Source organism: Epinephelus lanceolatus, chromosome 12 (assembly GCF_041903045.1).
Source record: "Epinephelus lanceolatus isolate andai-2023 chromosome 12, ASM4190304v1, whole genome shotgun sequence".
NCBI classification, from domain to species: Eukaryota; Metazoa; Chordata; class Actinopteri; order Perciformes; family Serranidae; genus Epinephelus; species Epinephelus lanceolatus.
Genome location: NC_135745.1, coordinates 21347845 through 21367656, shown reverse-complemented (window position 1 = coordinate 21367656; position 19812 = coordinate 21347845). Strand labels below are relative to the sequence as shown.

At 40.8% G+C, this 19812-nt stretch overlaps 1 protein-coding gene across 2 annotated transcripts; it reads right to left on the bottom strand.

The window, feature by feature from the left end:
• Positions 1–4498: 4498 nt before the first annotated feature.
• On the bottom strand, positions 4499–19795 carry rgs20 (regulator of G protein signaling 20). Of its 2 annotated transcripts, none has more exons than XM_033649802.2 (5): positions 12231–12338; positions 10401–10567; positions 7263–7337; positions 6927–7161; positions 4499–5635 (listed from the first exon to the last, which is right to left on the bottom strand). In XM_033649802.2, exons 2-5 carry the CDS (start codon positions 10562–10564, stop codon positions 5447–5449), a joined length of 663 nt encoding a protein of 220 aa, XP_033505693.1. In that variant the 5' UTR covers positions 10565–10567; positions 12231–12338; the 3' UTR covers positions 4499–5446. The 2 variants fall into 2 exon arrangements, with proteins under 2 accessions (XP_033505693.1, XP_033505692.1); XM_033649801.2 differs by lacking the exon at positions 12231–12338 and adding an exon at positions 19495–19795 and having other exon boundaries at positions 4502–5635.
• Between the last annotated feature and the right edge of the window lie 17 nt (positions 19796–19812).

Below are 19812 nucleotides of genomic sequence, written 5' to 3'. Positions count from 1 at the left end.
CTGTGTGCAACATTTTTTTCTAATTCATGGTTCTAGGCAATCATATCATCAAAACTGTTATGTATGTTTTAATCATTTTACAGAGTGCCTAGGGTCACCAGGATCCCAAACTGAGTATTAGAGTTCAAGGGTCACAAGCAAAAAATGTAGGGAACCACTACTGTTATGTACACACAGGCATTTGTTCAATGGGAATGAGTTAATATTTGCTTACCTTTATTTCCCAGCATTTTCTATGATTGATTATTTAAAACATCCTTTACAGCTCCATATCAGCAGATGAGTACAAAATGACCTAAGTCTGGTCACTATATCAATACATATGAAGTTTTGCTTTACTGTAGTTCTCGTATATCGTTTAATAATGGCCCTTAGAGTCTTACTAAATTGTACTTCATTCGATGGATATTTAATCTCATCAACCCATCTCAGCTCAATTTTATTGTTGATTGTTTTCTTATCAAGATTGATTTGAACAGTTTGTTTGATGGAGAGCACCTCTAATGTTTCTGGCAAACACCATCCTCGACTGAATGCACTTAGACTTGTACAATGGGAGAGAATCATTTTGCTCATGTTAACCTTCAAACCAATATTTTAATATTTCCTCTGATAGATTAAAATCCTGTAAAAAGAACAGTTGTCAGTTCCTTAAATATTTAGTAGTGGTAGTAATCAATAAATGCCAATGTTTAGGATAAACCAGGGTTATTATTCAGTATTCTTGTGGTTTGCTATGAGAAGCTCCTCCTGAGTCTCTCAGTGCTGGCCTGGTGTAATTGGCACCTTCTTACCAACCTCAGCAGGGCAAAAAGGCAGTTATGCCTTTGGCTGGGATCTTATATAATTTATCTTGCCTTGTTTTTCAGCATGTGGTATAAACATTCTTTATGCAGGGTAGAGCAGAGCCTATGGTATGTTCAGAATGAACCTTTATTTGCAGGGCCTTGCAGTCCTGTTAGGTGCTGTTTTCATACCAGGCAGTGATGCTCCTGCCAGGATGTCTTGATAGTGCAGGAGTAGAAATTCCTCAGTATTTGAGGGGATACCTGGAATTTCCTCAGGCGCCTGAGGTAAAACAGTCTCTGCCTTGCCTTTCTCACCACTGAGTCAGTATGCAGCACCCAGATCAGGCCCTCTGTGATGTGGAAACCAAAGTATTTGAAGCTCTGCACCCTCTCCACTGAGGACCAGTTGATATTAAAGGGACCATAGGTCCTTGGCTGCTTCTTCCCAAAGTCCACCATCATCTCCTTAGTTTTGCTGACATTCAGGAGTGGGTTGCTGTCCTCTACTTCTTTGAGGAAGGCCTTTTCATCATTATCTGTAATCAGACCCACCACAGCTGTGTCATCAGCAAACCTAATGATGGTGTTGGAGTCTGAAATGGCTGCAGAGTCGTGTGTGTACAGGGAGTACAGCAGGGGACTCAAAACGCCGCCCTGGGGTGCTCCGCTGTTGAGGATGAGAGTGAAAGAGTTGTGTCCGCCCACTCTCACCACATGGGGTCTTGCTGTCAGGAGGTCAAGGATCCACATGCACAGGGGTGTGTTGAATCCCAGCTCCGTGAGCTTTATGACCAGCCTGGCGGGAACTATGGTGCTAAATCAAATCATTCCAGAGTCAGTAAAATTATTGTGCTTTATTTTATCTTAATCAAAATGCCCACAAGTCATTATTTTCTTGGAGAGTAGCAGAAAAAAAACTAAACCATATACTGTAAACATTCACATTATTTGTTTTTTTAAAAATGTATTCTTCAGTAAACTCAGCGCAAAATAACACATTTCATATAGTAAACAGAAGAAGAAACAACATTTATAGGCATCACTCCAAACCATTGGCTTAGATTGTGTTTTGAGGTTGATCTGCGCGGTGTATCCATCAGCTCAAATTGCACATAGTAAGTTAAAGTTAACTCTAAGACAAGTAGAAGTGCCACCGTGAAGCACACAGGTTGGCAAGAAGTTCAGATCAAACAGCCCTATCCATTGATCTTTGTCTTCAGCAAATAAAGACATGTGTTGTCATCACTCTCCACCATACTGTTTGGTAGCGCCACCCAAATGGACCGATGCAGTCACGACTAAGGAATCAAGACAAAACACATGCGATAATTTGGCCAAAGAGAGGGACGATTTCCAGTAAACTGGCCTCATGCTCTAGTAACCACCCATATAGCAAGAGTCTGAAAACAACTGTTGCCCATGAGAAAGATGTCATAAAACTGAATGTCAAGGCACTTCCCCATGTGAGGATCTTGTCTTTGAGTGACGTTTGTGAGGCAACAAAGTAATTTAACTAAAACTATCAGAATACATAAAAGTATTTAATACTTGGCAACTCCAATTTTAGTCAATGGAAACGCTTTCGTTAAACGTATGAACACAGTTTACATGGTAGCTTTGGTGTTGCTGCTGACCTGGCTGGACCCCAGCGTCGATTTTAATCAGAAGTTAATTTCGTATTGCAGGTGAGATTTTTTAGAGGTTTAGTGTGTAGGATTTACTCTCATATAGTGGTGGAGTTGCAGAACTGAAACTTCTCCCGCCAGTTTTGTTGTCTGTTCTGGGCTACTGTAGTACAATGTGGTGGACTCAGTGGAAGAGGATATGCTTCCATTTGTAGACATTAACGGCTCATTTTAAGGTAACAAATAATCCTGCTGGTTCTTATTTTCAGGTGAATTAATTGAAACAATTATTAGTATTGTACATCATTTCTGCAGATAGATGCCCATAAAGCCTACACACTGGACCTTTAGGTGAAAATCACAGATGACCACCTGCTGTCAAAAAATCCCACAAATTCTGATGACGCTTTATTTTGTCCGTCTGTAATTTGTATTTTAATTTGCAATTTCCTGTTCATTTCCAAGAAGTTTCCTGAAAATACTTTGTATTAAAGTACTAATTACTGGTAAAATAGAGACAGTTGATGCATTTCTAATTGATTAATTCCAAATAACTCTCAGCTAAACAAAAAAAAGTTGAATAGATAGAGAATGCGTTTAATTGCTTTCGTTGGATGGGAAAATCAATTCTACTTTCATGTCTGTACAATAAATATGAAGCTACAGCCAGCAGCCATTTATCGTAACTTAGCATAAAGACTGGAAACAGGGAAACAGCTAGGATTTAAAAAGCGAGATGTGTTAAATATGGAGCTTCAGAGCTGCTGATAGGTGGAATCTGTCACCTATAGATAGAGCCAGGCTAGCAGTTTTCTCTGTTCCCAGTCTTTGTGCAAAGCCAAGCTAACCAGCATCTGACTGTCACTTTAAATTTAGCAAACAGACAAAAGACAGGTATAAATCCCTCTGTCTTATTCCCAGTTCAGACCAAAGATTCATGACGAGACGAGTTGAAACATGCAACTACTTGCAATACGCCATTCTGCAACTTTCTAAAAACCTGCCGGTTCACACCAATGCAACTAGATGAGATGGTGTATCATCTCTATGCAACAACTCTGTACTTCTGTTCTGACTTCCAGCTTTTCAGACTTATTTTGTGGCTGAATATAATTTGTAGCTTCTTAAAATATGAATAAGGATAGTGACAGTGAGATACTGGCTACAGCTGTATTCGTAGTAGTGATGAAACGCGAATAACAGAAACAAAACGAGCATCAGATGGACTGTATTCATAATAACTACGTCACAATAATATAAGTAAGCAGCGCAATTTAGGTAGTCAGTGACAATGTGTGTATGGGGGCATAAGCATACACAGCGAGCTGCAGCAGCGACCCACCATCTGACACTGGCACACATAAGGACAGAAACAGAGGCTCAGCAGGGATGGAGCAGCAAGCGATCATGCCATCTGCAGTCATTTTGACTTGACCAGCGGACTTCACTACAAGCTGACTGGCTGTTGAAACAGGTGACAAGCCTTACGTTCTAAAACCAGCTGCCGGCGATTCGACCAGCGGAGTTGCAGGTGACACCATCAGCTGGCTTCAGTCGAGCTCACACCACTGCCACTTTTCTCTGCCACGTTCTAAAATGGTTTCATTTCATCGCGAATCTTTGGTCTGAACTAGGCTTTACTTTCAGAAGCAATTAGTAATGTTACCCAGAATGTCAGGCTATTCCTTTAAAGGTGCTTTATGTAATTCTGGAGAAAGATATTTGATTGTTGAGTTAAATTCCCAGGTCGTCAAATACTGTTACTAACCCAAAGCGTCTGTATTTGACCATCTGGGAATGAAACAAAATAATCAACTATCTTTCTCCAGAGTTACATACAGCACCTTTAAGTCTCCAATCATGATTTAATAATGTATTAATATTTACTTGGTTTTAAATGTGGCAGTTCTTTCAAGGATATTCTCATTTCCTGCCAAAATTAGTAACAAATTACTAAAAATAATAAAAATTCTCAGAAATTATGAGGAAATTACAGACTCATAAAATAAACCCAAATTTCTACAGTCTCTGACAGTGTCCAAACAGTATAGTTAATCCACCGTAGGACTTAAATATAATTTGTACTTATTGTTTTTTCTGTATTGGCAATAGATATCAATAAATAAAAAAATACTTTATCTGGTAAATAGAATTACTTAGGTTCTTTTGTCACACTGGTAATACTATATTAAACCTATGAGGTGTGAATTGAGTCACACTTAAATAAAATAAAATAAAAAATCAGTCTTAAATAGGCAATCATCTGTGGTTCAGTAAAGAAAGTTAAAATACCCTTTCATCATTGATTTGAGTTTCTTACGGAAACAAATTGCACACCGTGACAAGCGCTATCGTCACTTTCTGTCACTTCACTGATAACCACACTTAGAGCAGTTTCAATCACGCACAGTTTCTACACGAACTGGAGTTGCCAAGTCGCTGTCACAGGTACCAAAGTATGAGGTTAGGTAACGAAACAGGGTGAAACCAAGGTAAAATCATACAGTACCCCACAAAGCTGCCTGCAAGTAGAGCTAACACGTAGCCTTTGACTTGAGCTTTGATTTTCATACGCAGTAAATAGAACCAGGCGTTTCTACATAAAATACCCACAATTCCATTTTTACTATTTACAAACTCATAAATATATATAATCTACAGTAGGAATCATTTTCCCCCCAAACAATCATACAAAAAAACAACGGACCATAAAAAACTCTGAACACAAATAAAATAGATTATTTCTATCAAAAGAAAGAAAACAGAAATAAAATGTATTCATATTCCTTTGGAGTGTTTTGCTATGTTGATCTGTAGCAGTACTTGTGATGTCGAGCCCTCGGGAGATTTTTTTTTGAGACCTGAGTGTCTTCAGTCAGGTGCAGATCACAATAGCGCTGAGATCCCTGGGAGGGGCCAGGCCCGAGGCCCGGTTTCATGTAATCCTACACTGAACATATAAAGAAAAAATTTAAAAAAGGGAATAGGAAGGGGGGGATAAAGAGAGTTAAAATATCACAGGTCATCACCACCCTAAGATTCGGGGGACTGCTCTGACAGAGTGTTGAGCAGGTTTTTGTAGGCTGGGGAGTTCATGTAGCGGGGATACGAGTCTCTTTGCATTAGCGTGTAGATCTGCAGCTGGGCGTCGTCGAACGTGTGCAAGGTGGGTTCCTGCATGTTCCTGTTGATCGCCTCACGCACACGGGAGTCAAGGCTCACCTGCAAGTCAAGAACCAGGGTTAAAATTGGGGATGATAGCATGTGCACATTCCAGACAATGAATTTTGTGTACCGTGACATGGGTATAGATGTCACTCACACATCCGTTCAGTAAATATGAAGCGACCATTAGCAGTCAGTTAGCTTAGCTTAGCATAGAGACTGAAAATGGAGGAAACGGCTACCGTGGCTCTGTCTAAAGAAAACAAAATCAGCCTAAAGCCCATTAATTAACAACTTACATATCAATCTCATTTGTTTAAAAATTCAAAATTACAAATTGCTGTTTACATGGCATTATTAGTGTTTCTATAACTGTTTCTTGGCTGAGACATTTAAAGCCCAGTTCAGACAGAAGATTTGCGACAAGACTAGTTGAAACTTGCAATTATTTGTGATGCGTCGGTCTGCAACGATCTGAAACCCTGCCAGTTTACACCAATGCGACTAGTAGAGGCGGTATATAGTATCTATAGCAAGAACCCTCTGTACTTCCGTTCCGATTTGTAGCTTATTAAAATATGCATGAGGATAGTTATGGTGAGATATCGTTACATTTCTGGTGATGAAACGGTGAAAACATAAACAAAACGACTTGAGCTTCAGATGGACGCCACAATAATTAACTAACATACGTGTCGACAGCCACAGCTGACTTCACTGCAAGCTGATTGGCTGTTGAAACGGGGGACATGCCTCACACCATGACAAACTGAGTTGCAGGCGACACCATCAGCTAGCTTGAGTCAAGCTCAGACTAGCCAGTTCACACTGCTGTAACTTTTCAATGCATCATTCCAAAACATTTTCGTCTCGTAGCAAATAACTGGGCTTAACTTCCTGTTGTCTCCGCTGGTTGCCTGGCAACTGCTCAGAGCCAAAAACAGTCTGCTAATAACCAAAATTATTGGGGGTTTTTTTCTCGATTGTTCTTCATAGGTTAAACAAACCAAACATGTTAGCTAGTGAGCTTTAAAGACGCTGTTGGGTGGAATTTTGTTACTTTTGGACAGCGCCAGGCTAGCCGTTTCCCCGCTTCCAGTCTTTATGCTAAGCTAAGCTAAGCTAAGTAGCTGCCGACTGTAGCTTCATATTTACCATACAGACATGATAGTGGTATCAATCTTTTCATGTACTTCTGTAAAAGAAAGCTAATAAGCGCATTCTCCAAAATGTCAAACTCTTCCATAAATGTCATGGAGACTGAGACCAACATTTGTCAGATATGAAGTTTCACCCTTGAATTCAACATATTCTTAATAACACTGTGTAATCAAGAGCTGTCTCTGACCTCTTTAGGCGAGAGGATGGAGATGTAGTCCTCGTAGATGACTCGAGCCCTCTCCTCTACCGTGCTCTTATTGGTGTCTTTGCTGAACTCCTCACAGGCTAACCAGAAGAGCATGTTCTCCTCGCTGAACTCGGTGCGAAGAAACTGTCGGAAGGAGTTCCTCCCCGCTGGGCAACACATTAGCTTATCAAACGACTGGCCCCACGAGCGCACCTCCTCCAGCGTGGGCTTAGGGCTGCAGAGAGCGTGGACAACATGGGGGTGAGTGATTTCAACATTTACTTTCGCAAATATGTTCAGGAGATATGGCATTTTTGAGCAGTGACATCAACTGACCAGTCTTCACAGTCTGAGGTCCCTTCTTTGACGTCATAAGAAGTCTTTCGGTTCCTTTCATCCCGGTCTTCATTCCTTGTGGTGAGACAGACAAACTGATTATTAACTGTACATCATCATTATGCCTCCACGCCAGCAACAACCAAGGCTGGAGGCTGTAGCGTTTTCAGGTTGTACCTCCACCGGTCTGTCCATCTGTCCCACTCTTGTGAACACCTTGATGGAATTTCTTCAAATTTGGCACAAACGTGTAATTGGACTCAGAGATAAACTGGTTAGAATTTGATAATCAAAGATCAAGGTCATTGTGACCTTGCAAAACACGTTTTTGGCCATAACTCAAGAGTTCATACACAAATTATGATGAAATTTCACACAAACAACAAATAAGATAAAATGATGACATTTTATATCAAAAAGGTCAAAGGTCAATTGCACTGTGACATGATAATGTTCTGCAAAACACTCTTCCGGCCATAATTTAGGAACAGAAGGGGAGATTGTGACCATATTTCACATTTGGTCAGATACTGAAGTGGTGACACTAATCTTGGGTGACCATTAGGGCTGAGTATAAGTATCAACCGAAATCACCCAGTGCTAGGTAGTATTAAAACTTATTATTATTAAAACTTAAAACTTAAGGTTATGCTTGCAGCCAATCACCACAAGCATTCTTCGATTTAATGTGTGATTGGCCCACTACAGCAGCAGCAACTACCCATACAGTCTGTGACAGGGTGAAGTTGAGCATGGTGTATTTTACCGAATTGGCAGTTCAGCGTGCCAAGATGACACCAAAACATTTTAAAGTATGATGGCATTTTGTCTATGTGAATGCTTCCATTCACATGATGGGTGTCAAATTAAGAAGAAACCAAATGGTATTAAATGAAGTACTCTACTGGTATTGGTATCACCTTAAGGGGTGTGGTATTGATACTGATATTTTAAGTTTAAAAACACTACCCAGCCCTCGTGTCCACCTTGTAACTGTGCTGATTGTGTAGATCTTGTATGCTGCCGGGTTGAAGTACTGTCAGCTATCAGGCTACTATTTTCTGTTGTATGTTGTTCCTCTGGTCGTCCACCACAAGCTCACTGGTTTTGCTGATACTGAGCTTCATGTGATTGTCATTGAACCATGTGACAAAGCTCTCTGTCAGTCCTCTGTACTCCTCTGTTCTGTAAAAATATTTTCTGAGTGAAGACAGCATGTTTCTCACTGGAAATTTCTCACGAGAATCAAATGTATAAATATATTGATAACTTCCATTTCGCCAAAAAATACAGTCAATACTTTTAATTCAATTCCTTCAAAGTCTTCACTACATATAAGTCTGGAGTGACATGAATGTAAACTACAACACTGCTAGTTGGCGGAGGCATAAAACTAGAGGGCAATAATTCATAAACGTTGTATACACGCATATAAAACCACCCTGTGTGAACACAGTAGCTCATATTCATCACAGCATTTTTTGTTATTCTTTGCCATGCACTCTCACCTGTAGAGCTGAGGCAGTTGCTCAAGTAATTGATTAGATGATTGATAAAAAATTAATCAGTAGCTGTTTTGATAATAGATTATTCATCTCAGTCATTAATTTATTAATTCTCCATAATGACTTATCATGTTAGGGGTCGTGGGGGTGCTGGAGCCTATCCCAGCTGACTGGGCGAGAGGCAGGGTACACCCTGGACAGGTCACCAGACTATCACAGGGCTGACACATAGAGACAGACAACCATTCACGCTCACATTCACACATACGGGGAATTTAGAGTCACCAGTTAACCTGCATGTCTTTGGACTGTGGGAGGAAGCTGGAGTACCCAGAGAAAATCCACACTCACACGTAGGAAACATGAAAACTCGAACCCTCCACCCCGGGTTCGAGCCAGGAACCCTCATGCTGTGAGGGCAACCGTACTACCATGCCATCACTGTGCAAAATGTTGCTGGTTCCAGACACTCAAATATAAACATTTCCTGGTTTCCTTTCTCTTCTATCACCCCCTTTTCCACCAAATTAGCTCTGGTTCATGAACTGGTTCCATTAATGTTTCCTTTCCTGTAACCTTGGTCCTATCTATTGAACCTGTCCACATTTCCACAAGTTTTGACCAGAACCATTGTAATCAAGGTTGTGTCATCAGTGGAGGCCGTTGCACAATGCACAACAGAAGCAAACAGTGGTAGCAACATCGGGGATCACCTGTGAACTTCAGTTCTGGTATTAAAGATACAAGCATGGAACAATTATTAATGAGACTACAGCACACTCTTTGATGATTTCTCATTTGACTTCTCCAGTGTTGCCTTCTCCATTTTCTCCTTCTAACCTCTAGAATATGACACACCCATTACTGTCATGGTTCGCACTTTAGGTCGAGGAAAACTTGCTGTTTTGGTTCCAGCTGAGACCCAACTTCTCAGGTTCTGAACCAATTCATTTTTAGTCAAAATGCTCTGAATGGCTCAAAATTAGGTGCCAAAACCGAAACGGAACAGGTTTCATGTTTGTGGAAAAGGGGTATGTGTCAAAACCAGATATCTTTGGGTTTAAGACTGTTGGTCGAACAAAAAAGCAAATTTGAGGATGTCACCTTGGATCTTGGAAATTATGATGAACATTATGCACAATTTTCTGACATTTTATAGACTAAACATTTATACAATCAATCAAGAAATGAAAATTAATGAATGTTCATTAGACATATATCAGATACCTATATGATGTAAATACTCATGACACATATACATACATAAATACTCATCCTGTATATAATAGCAATGTGTTTGCTTATATTTGTTTAGCTGTGTGTCTGAATCTACATTGTCTTGTAAATGTGTTTGATTTGGTGTGATTCCCTCCACATTCAGCTTACTGAATTGCAGATATTACAGGAGCTCACATTTCTCACTTTCTCATCAGATAGCTAACTGCTGTTCAGGCTTTTACACTCTAATAAGGCTGCTGCAGGTCCACAGATCACATGCAAAAATATTGAGAGCATAAGACACAAGCCAGAGCCTGCTGCTCAGACACAGCAGCACAGGCTGTGCTGTCCTGTGTGCAGTAATGTTGGCCGTGTTGCGCCACGACCAGTGAGTTCTCGGGTGAGGAAGACCTACCAGGAACAGCTACAGCAGCAGCACCAGCAGAAGCAACATGCATTTGAGCCCCGTGGGTTGGCCTGGCCCGGCTGGCCCTGCTGGGCCGGTGCAGTTCCCCCCGCTGCCGACTCCTGCTGCACCGACATCTGCCTCTTTCGCATCTCCATCCGCTCTGATCCCATGGGCTATAGACAGAGGAGAGGCACTGAGTTTAGCGTTTTGTATGTCATGAGGAGATTTTATCTTGTGGTAAGAAAATCTCTTGACCTGCGATGGATTTGTATGATATAAATCAGTGCCAGCGTATGGACAGCACTGTGATGACACCAAAGATTGCATCCATTTTTCCAACACTTTGATCACTCCCACCAGGTTAATTAGATTTATTTATTTTACCAGTCACCAGTTGACACCTATGTATTTGTGATGTGTGCAGGAAGTGCTGCTGATGCTCTGGGGCTGGAGCATGTGCTGGCATGCCCAGAGGTCAAACTGTCAAGGAATGCTGTTTTGTTCTGTTCAGAGGGAAAGTATGGAAGAATAATTTGCTGATTTTGTTTCTCATGCTGCCAAATATACACCCACCAAGCACATTTCAGTCCTTCTAATCCCAAACCGGCTGTATGTTCCCTTATACGCTCCAACTGCATGTGTAAAAGAGATGGATTGTTGACCATCGGCTCAATGTTCATAATCCAAAATTTAAAACATCCCATTTGTGAAAGCCTGAGTGTAAAAGCAGTGCATTAAAGGATTTGCAACGCTAGCTGGGCCCAAGTGGGGCAATAAATTAAATGCACATGCAAGTAATGCAAATATTTGTCCTTTTTTTAGGGATTAAACTTGTCAAGTGTCACCCTGCCATGCACCTTTAGGCTACATTTGTCATGTTCATGGGGGGGATTCCTGTGTTTTAACTGTGATGATAGCTCTCTATCAACAGAATCCCCATTAAGGATCACAGGCCTATAGATACAGACAGGCTCTGCTCACAGAATGACTTCTTGTCTGATTTTTAACAAATGTGTCATCACCAGGTCAGACGCTGCCAAATCCTGTCAGATCATTTTATGTAACAAAGCTGTCGCTTCCAACACACGGCACCATCCGGCTACTACCTGACACAAGAACCGATGCTTTCAAAAAAAAAAAAAAAAAAAAAAATGTCAGGAGATTTGGTACATGGGAGGGGAGAGGAGGGGGGCGAAAGCGCAGCTTGCAAATCTATAACCGCAGCATCGCTCTATCACAGCCTTTCAGTGAATAGAATACCATTTGGTCATTTCTAAAATGGATCCGCGCGCGGGTTCACTCACATTCAGAGCAGGCTTCAGCTGCAGATTTCGTGCGTCTTGCCAAATGGCATATTTTACGCGTTAGGTGTCGGGTCCTTCAAAGCTGACACAATTGCAGTATATGCTATGGCTTGACTCAACGGCTATAGACGATGAAATGGGGGGTGGGGGTGGTCGTACCCATTCAAAGAATAAATCATGATAACACCAAATAAACCGCTCCTCTCCTCCAATCTTACCGTAGCAGAAATGTGAACGACACTGTAACGGTGTGATGGTTCCTGAACGATTTCATTTTTTACAACGAAAAACAGCAGAAACCATTGCAATTACCAACTCGCACAACACCATCAATGCAAAGTGCCACCATGAAGAACCGTAGAGCTTCTTCGCCCTGGACAACCACCGAAAAGACACTGCCTAGATCTGTTAAAAGCCCACTGTATACAGCAACATAGTGACATGCCATTTCAAATCACCGGGAAACGGCCTCAAATGCTCCGCTCACGACATGTCCGTGCAAATGATACATCGGTTTGCTACCAGTACTTACAATTTCACCATGTATGCACAGCGAGAAGAGGTAATTCTTTGCCTTGATTACATCCGATGGCACATAAGGCTTTTTTTCCCCCGACCGGCTGCTTCAAGTCAGTACGCATGCGTCTTCTCTCCAGCTCGTAGTAGCTCAGTGAGGAGCGTAAACCCTGACAGTATGGCACAGGTTTTTACAGTGCAGGTCCTTTACCCTGCCCTGGACGCAGGAGACTCCAGGAGCGCACTATTGATGCAAGAAGGTTTTGTGATAAAGAAAAGGAGCCAAAAATAAAGCTTACAGACTAACGCACCAGACAGAAAAACACATTTAAACCTCACTTAAGCTCTTATTAAATTCCAGCTATTTACAAAACTTAAAAACATCTAGAAATGTTACCAAAAAGCCATCATTTCATTGGCACATGCGCCTTTAGCCTGAAGTCGCTGTCTATGGTGCTGAAACAACCAGACGCTTACTGCAGCTGCACTTCTTTCAACTATCTGAAGGATAGCATGACTTTGACAGCAAATGTTATACCATTTGGGGAGTTTAGTCTCACATTCAAGGGCGTAGGTTAATGGGGGGGCACATAAAACTGGGGTTTGGGGTCCCCTCCTAGAAGATTTTGAGCGTCAAGCACTAACTTTCCTGCATTCTTGTGAAATGTTCTGCACTAACTTGAGGTGAAAATGTTTGTAATTAAGTCCTTTAACGCTTTTGTGTTGTTGGGGAGGGCATAAGCACATGTCCTTAATATTGAGGGGGATGTGTCCCCTGTGCCGCCCCAAAATCTACACCTATGCTCCCATTTGACTGAGTGATCCATCCATCAAGAGCACTCAACTGTTTTTTTTTTTTAATTTCGTGAATGACTTTAATCCTCTTGTCACACACAGATATACACACAACCTTTCATGTCAATGCATACACAGTCGTGTACAATACATAGACAAATACATGCTTCTCCTTATGCAGCAGTGTTAATCTGCATTGTCCCTGTTAAATACACTTCAAATTAAATCATAGGTTGCCGTGCAAGTTACCCACAGTGTCTTGCATTGGAGCATTTAGTCTAACTCTCCTACAGATGATTGCCAGGCTCCTGTTGTGCCCTGTAATCTACAGTACAGGCCTGCCACCGGTAATGATGCAGAAGACAACACTGCCATCTGAAGGCAGTTAGAGCCGCAGCACTAACATGATGTTCTCCATGCACATGATAGTAAAGCACCGGCTGACTCATAGAGCCTTGATGCTCATGTGAATTTGTGAAAGGCACGGTTGTGTTTGCAAGATATGACCTGCTTGATGTAATCCCTGATGTTTTACATGCTTGTGTGAGTATTATACTGTGTCAGTTTATTTCCATGTGATGCAGAATCGAGATGGGGATGATGGTGTGTTCTCACACATACATTTTTAATGCAATCTACTCTATGCCTTTTTTTCATGCATCGCGTGTAGGTGCACATCATGTTTTGCTTTGCACAAACACCAGATGGCACTCCGCCTATTCTGCAAATGTGTACTACAGCATACTGTATTTTATCTAATTATCTACTTTGATTTACACCAACACATTTATGCTGTCTGGGTCACATTGTTAGTCAAGATGCTCTTTGATGCTATGGAATTAATGTCCCACATTGTAATAAGAAGTGCTGCAAAATGTGAGCGTGTGTAATACAAAACAAAGTGGAGGACTGTTCTTATAGTGCCTGACACAACACAGATCTGGTACTGTTTTATGATACTGCCTATTGAACCATTTCAGGATTAGGCATTTGTTCTGAGACCTTGTCAGAAAGTAGGGAAAGGAGATTTTTTTTCCCTGTCCAGATTAATTACTGTACTGAACTGGGGCGTACCCTGACCATCCACGCATCTTTATTCCCCTCTAGAGATATGAGCATGTGACTTTCTCCACAACACTCCATTTAACACCTTCCCCTGTGTTCATGTTATGCAACACAGACCCACAAATAGCCATGAGAGATTGATACATACACACGCAAGCCACAACTGATACTTTATGCCGTCGTGATTTTGACGGACTCACAGACTTTTCCCCTCCGAGGGTGCCATGACAAGTAGAGGAGGGAGTCTGAACGCACAAGGTCAAACGGAAGAGTAGGACGCCAGAAGTGGGGGAGAGGATGAATTAAGTCTTTTCAGTGTGTGATTAAGGGGATTCGAAGCATTGTGAAGCTCTGATGGAGATAGAATTAACTGTAGATTCCATCAGTGGAGCTTAACATGCAGATAGGCACTGGAGAGAGGAAGTGTGGTCACCAGTGTAAGACGTCAAGATCATGGCTGGCATTTGTGAGCGTTCTGAAGCAACAAAGATGGCAATAACATATTCGGTAACACTTTACTTGAAGGTATCTACATAAGAGTGACATGACACTGTCATAACTATGACATGCCACTGTCATGAACTTGTCATAAACATTATGTACATGTCATAAACATTTATGACTGCTGTCATTAAGTGTCATTCGGTTTTTGTAATGACAACCTGACATTAACTAGGATGACATTACCAGAAGGTGTCTTTGTCATGACAACTTGACATTACATTTGTTTGGGATGTCCTTATAATGACAACTTGACATTGACCAGGATGACATTACGAGAAGATGTCTTTGTCATAACATCTTGACATTAACAAGAAATGCACCTGTTTTTGTGTTCATGACAAGTTGACATAATGATTATTATAATTAGACACGCAAGGTTACAGACTGTCATGACAGCCAGTCTTATCCTTCATGATATCTTAATGACAAATCAAAATTGTACCACTTTACTTTAGATCAAAGCATATATTCATTACACTGTCATAATGGTGTCATAACAGCCAGTTTTGTGTCATATCCTGCCAGACATCAGAGTGTTAGAATCGGTCTGTAACCTTGCACATCTAATTATAATAAGCATTATGTCAACTTGTCATAAACACAAAAAGAGGTGCATTTCTTGTTAATGTCAAGTTGTCATGACAAAGACATCTTCTGGTAATGTCATCCTGGTTAATGTCAACTTGTCATAATCAAGACAACCCAAACAATGTCAACTTGTCATTACAAAAACTAAATGACACTTAATGACAGCGGTCATAAATGTTAGTGACATGTACATAATGTTCATGACAGGTTCTTGACAGTGTCATGTCATTCTTATGTAGATATTTTCAAGTAAAGTGTTACCCAATATTCTCTCCATTTGATTTTGATTTCCTGCTGACATTGTTCCTCTAATTAATTTCCCCCGGGTGTGTTCATTAAGTTGATCTTTGTACTGTAAATGTCAGGCTCAATTTAATAAAGCGCAATCAGTGTCTTAATCCTTATAACCAAGTTACACAGTCATCTCTTCTTTTGTTTTTTACTTTAACATCACATTATCAACCTAACTCTTGGCGACATGTCTCCATGCAAACAGTTAACACAGTTCTATTGAGCTCTATTTAGAGACATTTAAGAGCCTTGCAGGGTAAACACAGGATCTTACTGTGATTCTATCTGACCTTTTTCTTGAAAGTTTAATGTTACAGGAAGTGATTGTTATTGTAATGCTATTTGATGTATCATTATAAATGTTGCAGGATGGGATTGTTATTGTGATGCTATTTGATGCAACATTTATTTCTTTATTGTCCCCTGGGATGAAATTCAGTTCACAGCCAGAGGCAAATAAAAAATGCATTCAACATAAATGACAACACCAACCAACAAATACTTAATGGATTTACAAGTACTGCAAATAGCCGAGTCCAAAATGCCATCACTGATCTGTGGCCCTGATGTAAGTTTTAAAAGAACGCTCACACAACATATGCAGTGCAAAGTGGCTTGAGGCTGCTCTTAAAAGAATACAAATGAGAATCATATCATGTCTCCTTGTATAAATTTCAGTTACCTGCACGAACTGATAGCACAGCTCTCTACTTAAAATGTACAGGAACTCCTGGGACTATCAATAGTCACTAAGTGGAGGGCGGCCTCTCTTTGCTCTACTGACAAGAGCTCTGAAATTAAGCTCAAGAGGCATTTTCTTTATCAGGGTATGCCACTTGTCATTTCTGTAATTGTTTGGACTCTATAATAACAAATAAACCGCTTCATAAAGGTCATGAAAATGCAATTAGAATATAATTAAGCAATAGCTTGTGAATGCATTTCAGTTATCGCACTGCTTACTTTTATTACCACGATGAGAAGCTAGCTAAATATACACACAAAGATAAAGTATGGACAAATCTATATACAGCACAATACATGGAAATAGGTATAGGCTTTTAGAGCAACGAGGTAAATTTATGAACTGACTGCAAGGCCAATCACGTCATTAGTGTGAAAGATGAGCACTTTTTGTTACATATGTTATATTCTGTATGTGTGGTGATCAATACAATCTGTGATTTAGTGTTAACTCAGTCACAGTTCTAAAATAAAGACAGGTCAAGGCATCCTGGTGGAGGTCTAAGATGCTGACGATGTCATAGAGCTTTTTTCACAGCAGACATTTTGACTTGTCATCGTAGGAAAAGGTGTTAATAATATTTACACAGTGGCTCCGTTCCATTTAAGGCTCCCAATAAGCTGCGATATTGAGACAGCATTCACAATACCAGCAAACCAACAGAGATAAATGCAGCCATCGTTAAGGTTATTAATTACACCTGTGCTTTCTCTACCGTGACTACTGTGACAAAGCTCTATTGCAATGTCCCTGGTTTGAGTGCCTGTCTCTTCTCCTGTTGAGTACTATCCAATAAGAACTAAAATATTTAAATAAAGTCAATAAAATGGGTGATAAAAATACAGATGGGTGCATATAACTCCACAAGAGGCTGCCAAGCTCTCTGTTGCCAACACTACCACACTGGTTCTGAACATTCATGGCCCTAAATGTGTGGCATGGAGATGTTACAGCAGGAAAAGCACAGGTGTAAATAATAACATTAACGAGGGCCGTGGGGCCAGCTACAGAGCCCTGCTACTGTGCATGCTGGCTCACTGCGGGGACACTTAGAGGAACTGATCATCGAAAGTGTTGTTGGTAACACCTAAACACCTGTGTTTTTCCTGCAATGACAAATCAGAATGTCTGCTGTGGAAAACATGAGTTTGGACCTCAAATTGATTAGTGAATTCAGTCAAAATACAGTAAGACAGAATTCGAAGTCTTGATATGAACATCTACAAGTGCATGTTTTCTCAAGTTAGAGGTCCATTTACAGGTGTTAGGGAGTCCTGCTACACTTGAGGACAGAAGTTTCATAAAGCCGTCTGTAGCTCCAGAGGGAGCTGTGTGAAATCTCATATATTACTTCAAGTGTTGTCACTTGTGTCAGCATCTGTTGGGGCTGAAGACTACAAGTTTAAAGATAAAAGCATCTGGTGTTGTGGGGTTAGACAGAATTGAGGCATCCAGACCTCTGTAGCCTGTTTCTCAACTTTGCTTAAGATTAGCTGCTACTAGCATAACCCACTCAAATCTCTGATCAAACTGTTTGGAGTTGAGTTGCATTGTGGGTGACATAGGCGCGAGGTGTGGAAGAAGAATACGTGGAATTTAAAAGGCAATATCTCTAGTTCTGCTGCTTCAGTTTTGATCTATTATTATTAATTCAATCTGTCCATCAGGAGTCCAACAATATCAAGTTGGTAGAGTACTTATTATATCCAAAAAGCAGTACATGAAATAGATGATCTTTGAACATAAAACATTACATTCTTCCTCCTCCTCATAGTATATAATGGCATTTATGCACGTGAATGGAAAAAGAAAACAATCAGAGCAGAGGAGTCTGTAACGCAGCTGTCGATGATGTCAATCACTGCTCCTGAACTGCGGTCAAACTGTCAAACTAAGCAGCGCTTATCAAAGAAAGATGGTCCGGCTGGTGGGCGGTGCTTGGTGCTTCGGTCAGCTGTTTCCAACATGGCGGCTGGGCCTTAAACCTTCTCCTTTTACTGCTAAATGGTACACTAAAATATGCTTCTGAAAACATCTGAGGTGAGAATGAGAACATCTGATGCGGGTTGTCCATTTCGACAGTTTGACCACAGTTCACAAAGTGATTGATATGACTGACAGCTTCGTTACAGACTCCTCGGCTCTGATTGGTTGTTTCTGGTGCGTCGCTGTCGATTCTAGCGAATTATAGGCAGTAGGAGGAGGAAGGCCATGTTTGTTTTTCAGAGAGTCTCTGTCTCATATAATAGCCTACTTTATGGATTTAGTGAGAGTTTTAGCAAATATGACAAAAAGTTTTCAGAAAAGTTTCCTACTGTAGATCTAATTTCACGGGTCACAGTCTTTTCAGTCAGTTGTGTTGTGTTCCATAGACATTTTTTACTACTGAGTTCATAGCAGTGCAAAAATATTTAGATAGTAAGTCAACAAGCTCCAGTACTTTACATACACAATTTGTGTAATGTATATGTTATGATCTGAACTGACTCAGTTCTGGGAGCAGCTCCTGTGGATTTCTTACAGTCCCTTCCCCTCTGTAAATATAAACATAGTTCTCTTTACTACAGAAATCTATCAGGAATCTGTATATATCCAATTACCAAGGAATATTCTGCTGCCAAGCTCAATCACATTTTCAGACTACTGCATGTACTTGCAACTGGCTACGTATACACTTAATTAAGGCATTAATACTAGCTGTAATGTATGTTTACAGTCTGTCTGTCTGTGTGACAGACTGCAACTTAATTTAGATTTCCAATAACTGGTATCACACTATTTCAAGACACACCATCTTCTTTTAATCTTCTTAGGCCTCGTTCAGACAGGAAGTACGTCCCTAAATAGAAGTTTGGCAAGAAGCGAAAAGGAGCTGTTGATGCTCAGACAAGAGCAATCTAGTTAATAATAATAACAAAAACAGTAACAACACTGGGGATCAATATAAAAAGAGCAAATACTTGATATATAAGTGTGGGGATATTGCTGCAGTTTATTATGCTCTCAAAAGTAATAATCTTGACAGAATACTTTCAGTGTTATTTGTTATTTGCAACAGCTAACAAGCAACATGCTGGTTACTGTTCTCTGATCCAAAATGTTTCTGAAATATGTACTCAAAGATCTTTTTTGTACTGTTGTAGTTTTACTTGACTGGTTGGTGAGTTTAAATTGTATTTGTTCCATATTAATTAGCTCCAGAGTAGTAATCAGTGGTATGTTTATTATAGTGAGGCTATCATCAAGATAGTAAGGCTTGCCAGGGGGGAGAAAAACTCCAACATGCCCATACCTCAAGGCACACCATCTCCTGTTCCTCTGGGGCCTGGTCATTGTAGTTCACTGGGTATCCCACACCGTGCCGGCAGGCCCGGACCAGTCCCCGTATCCGCTGCCACATCAGGGCCCTGGAGCGTCTGATCCCCCGCAGAGCAGACGTGGGCCTGATCTCCCACTGCCTCACCGCTCTAGCACATGGCATGCTCCGACCATGAGGCCTCACTCGCCACGTGAGGCTCCAGTCTCTTTGAGATCATAAGAAATCCACGCTCCTCGCTCCTGTCCTCTAAGTTTTCCCGGCGTCTGTTCTGAAGCACATTGTGGCAGAGAG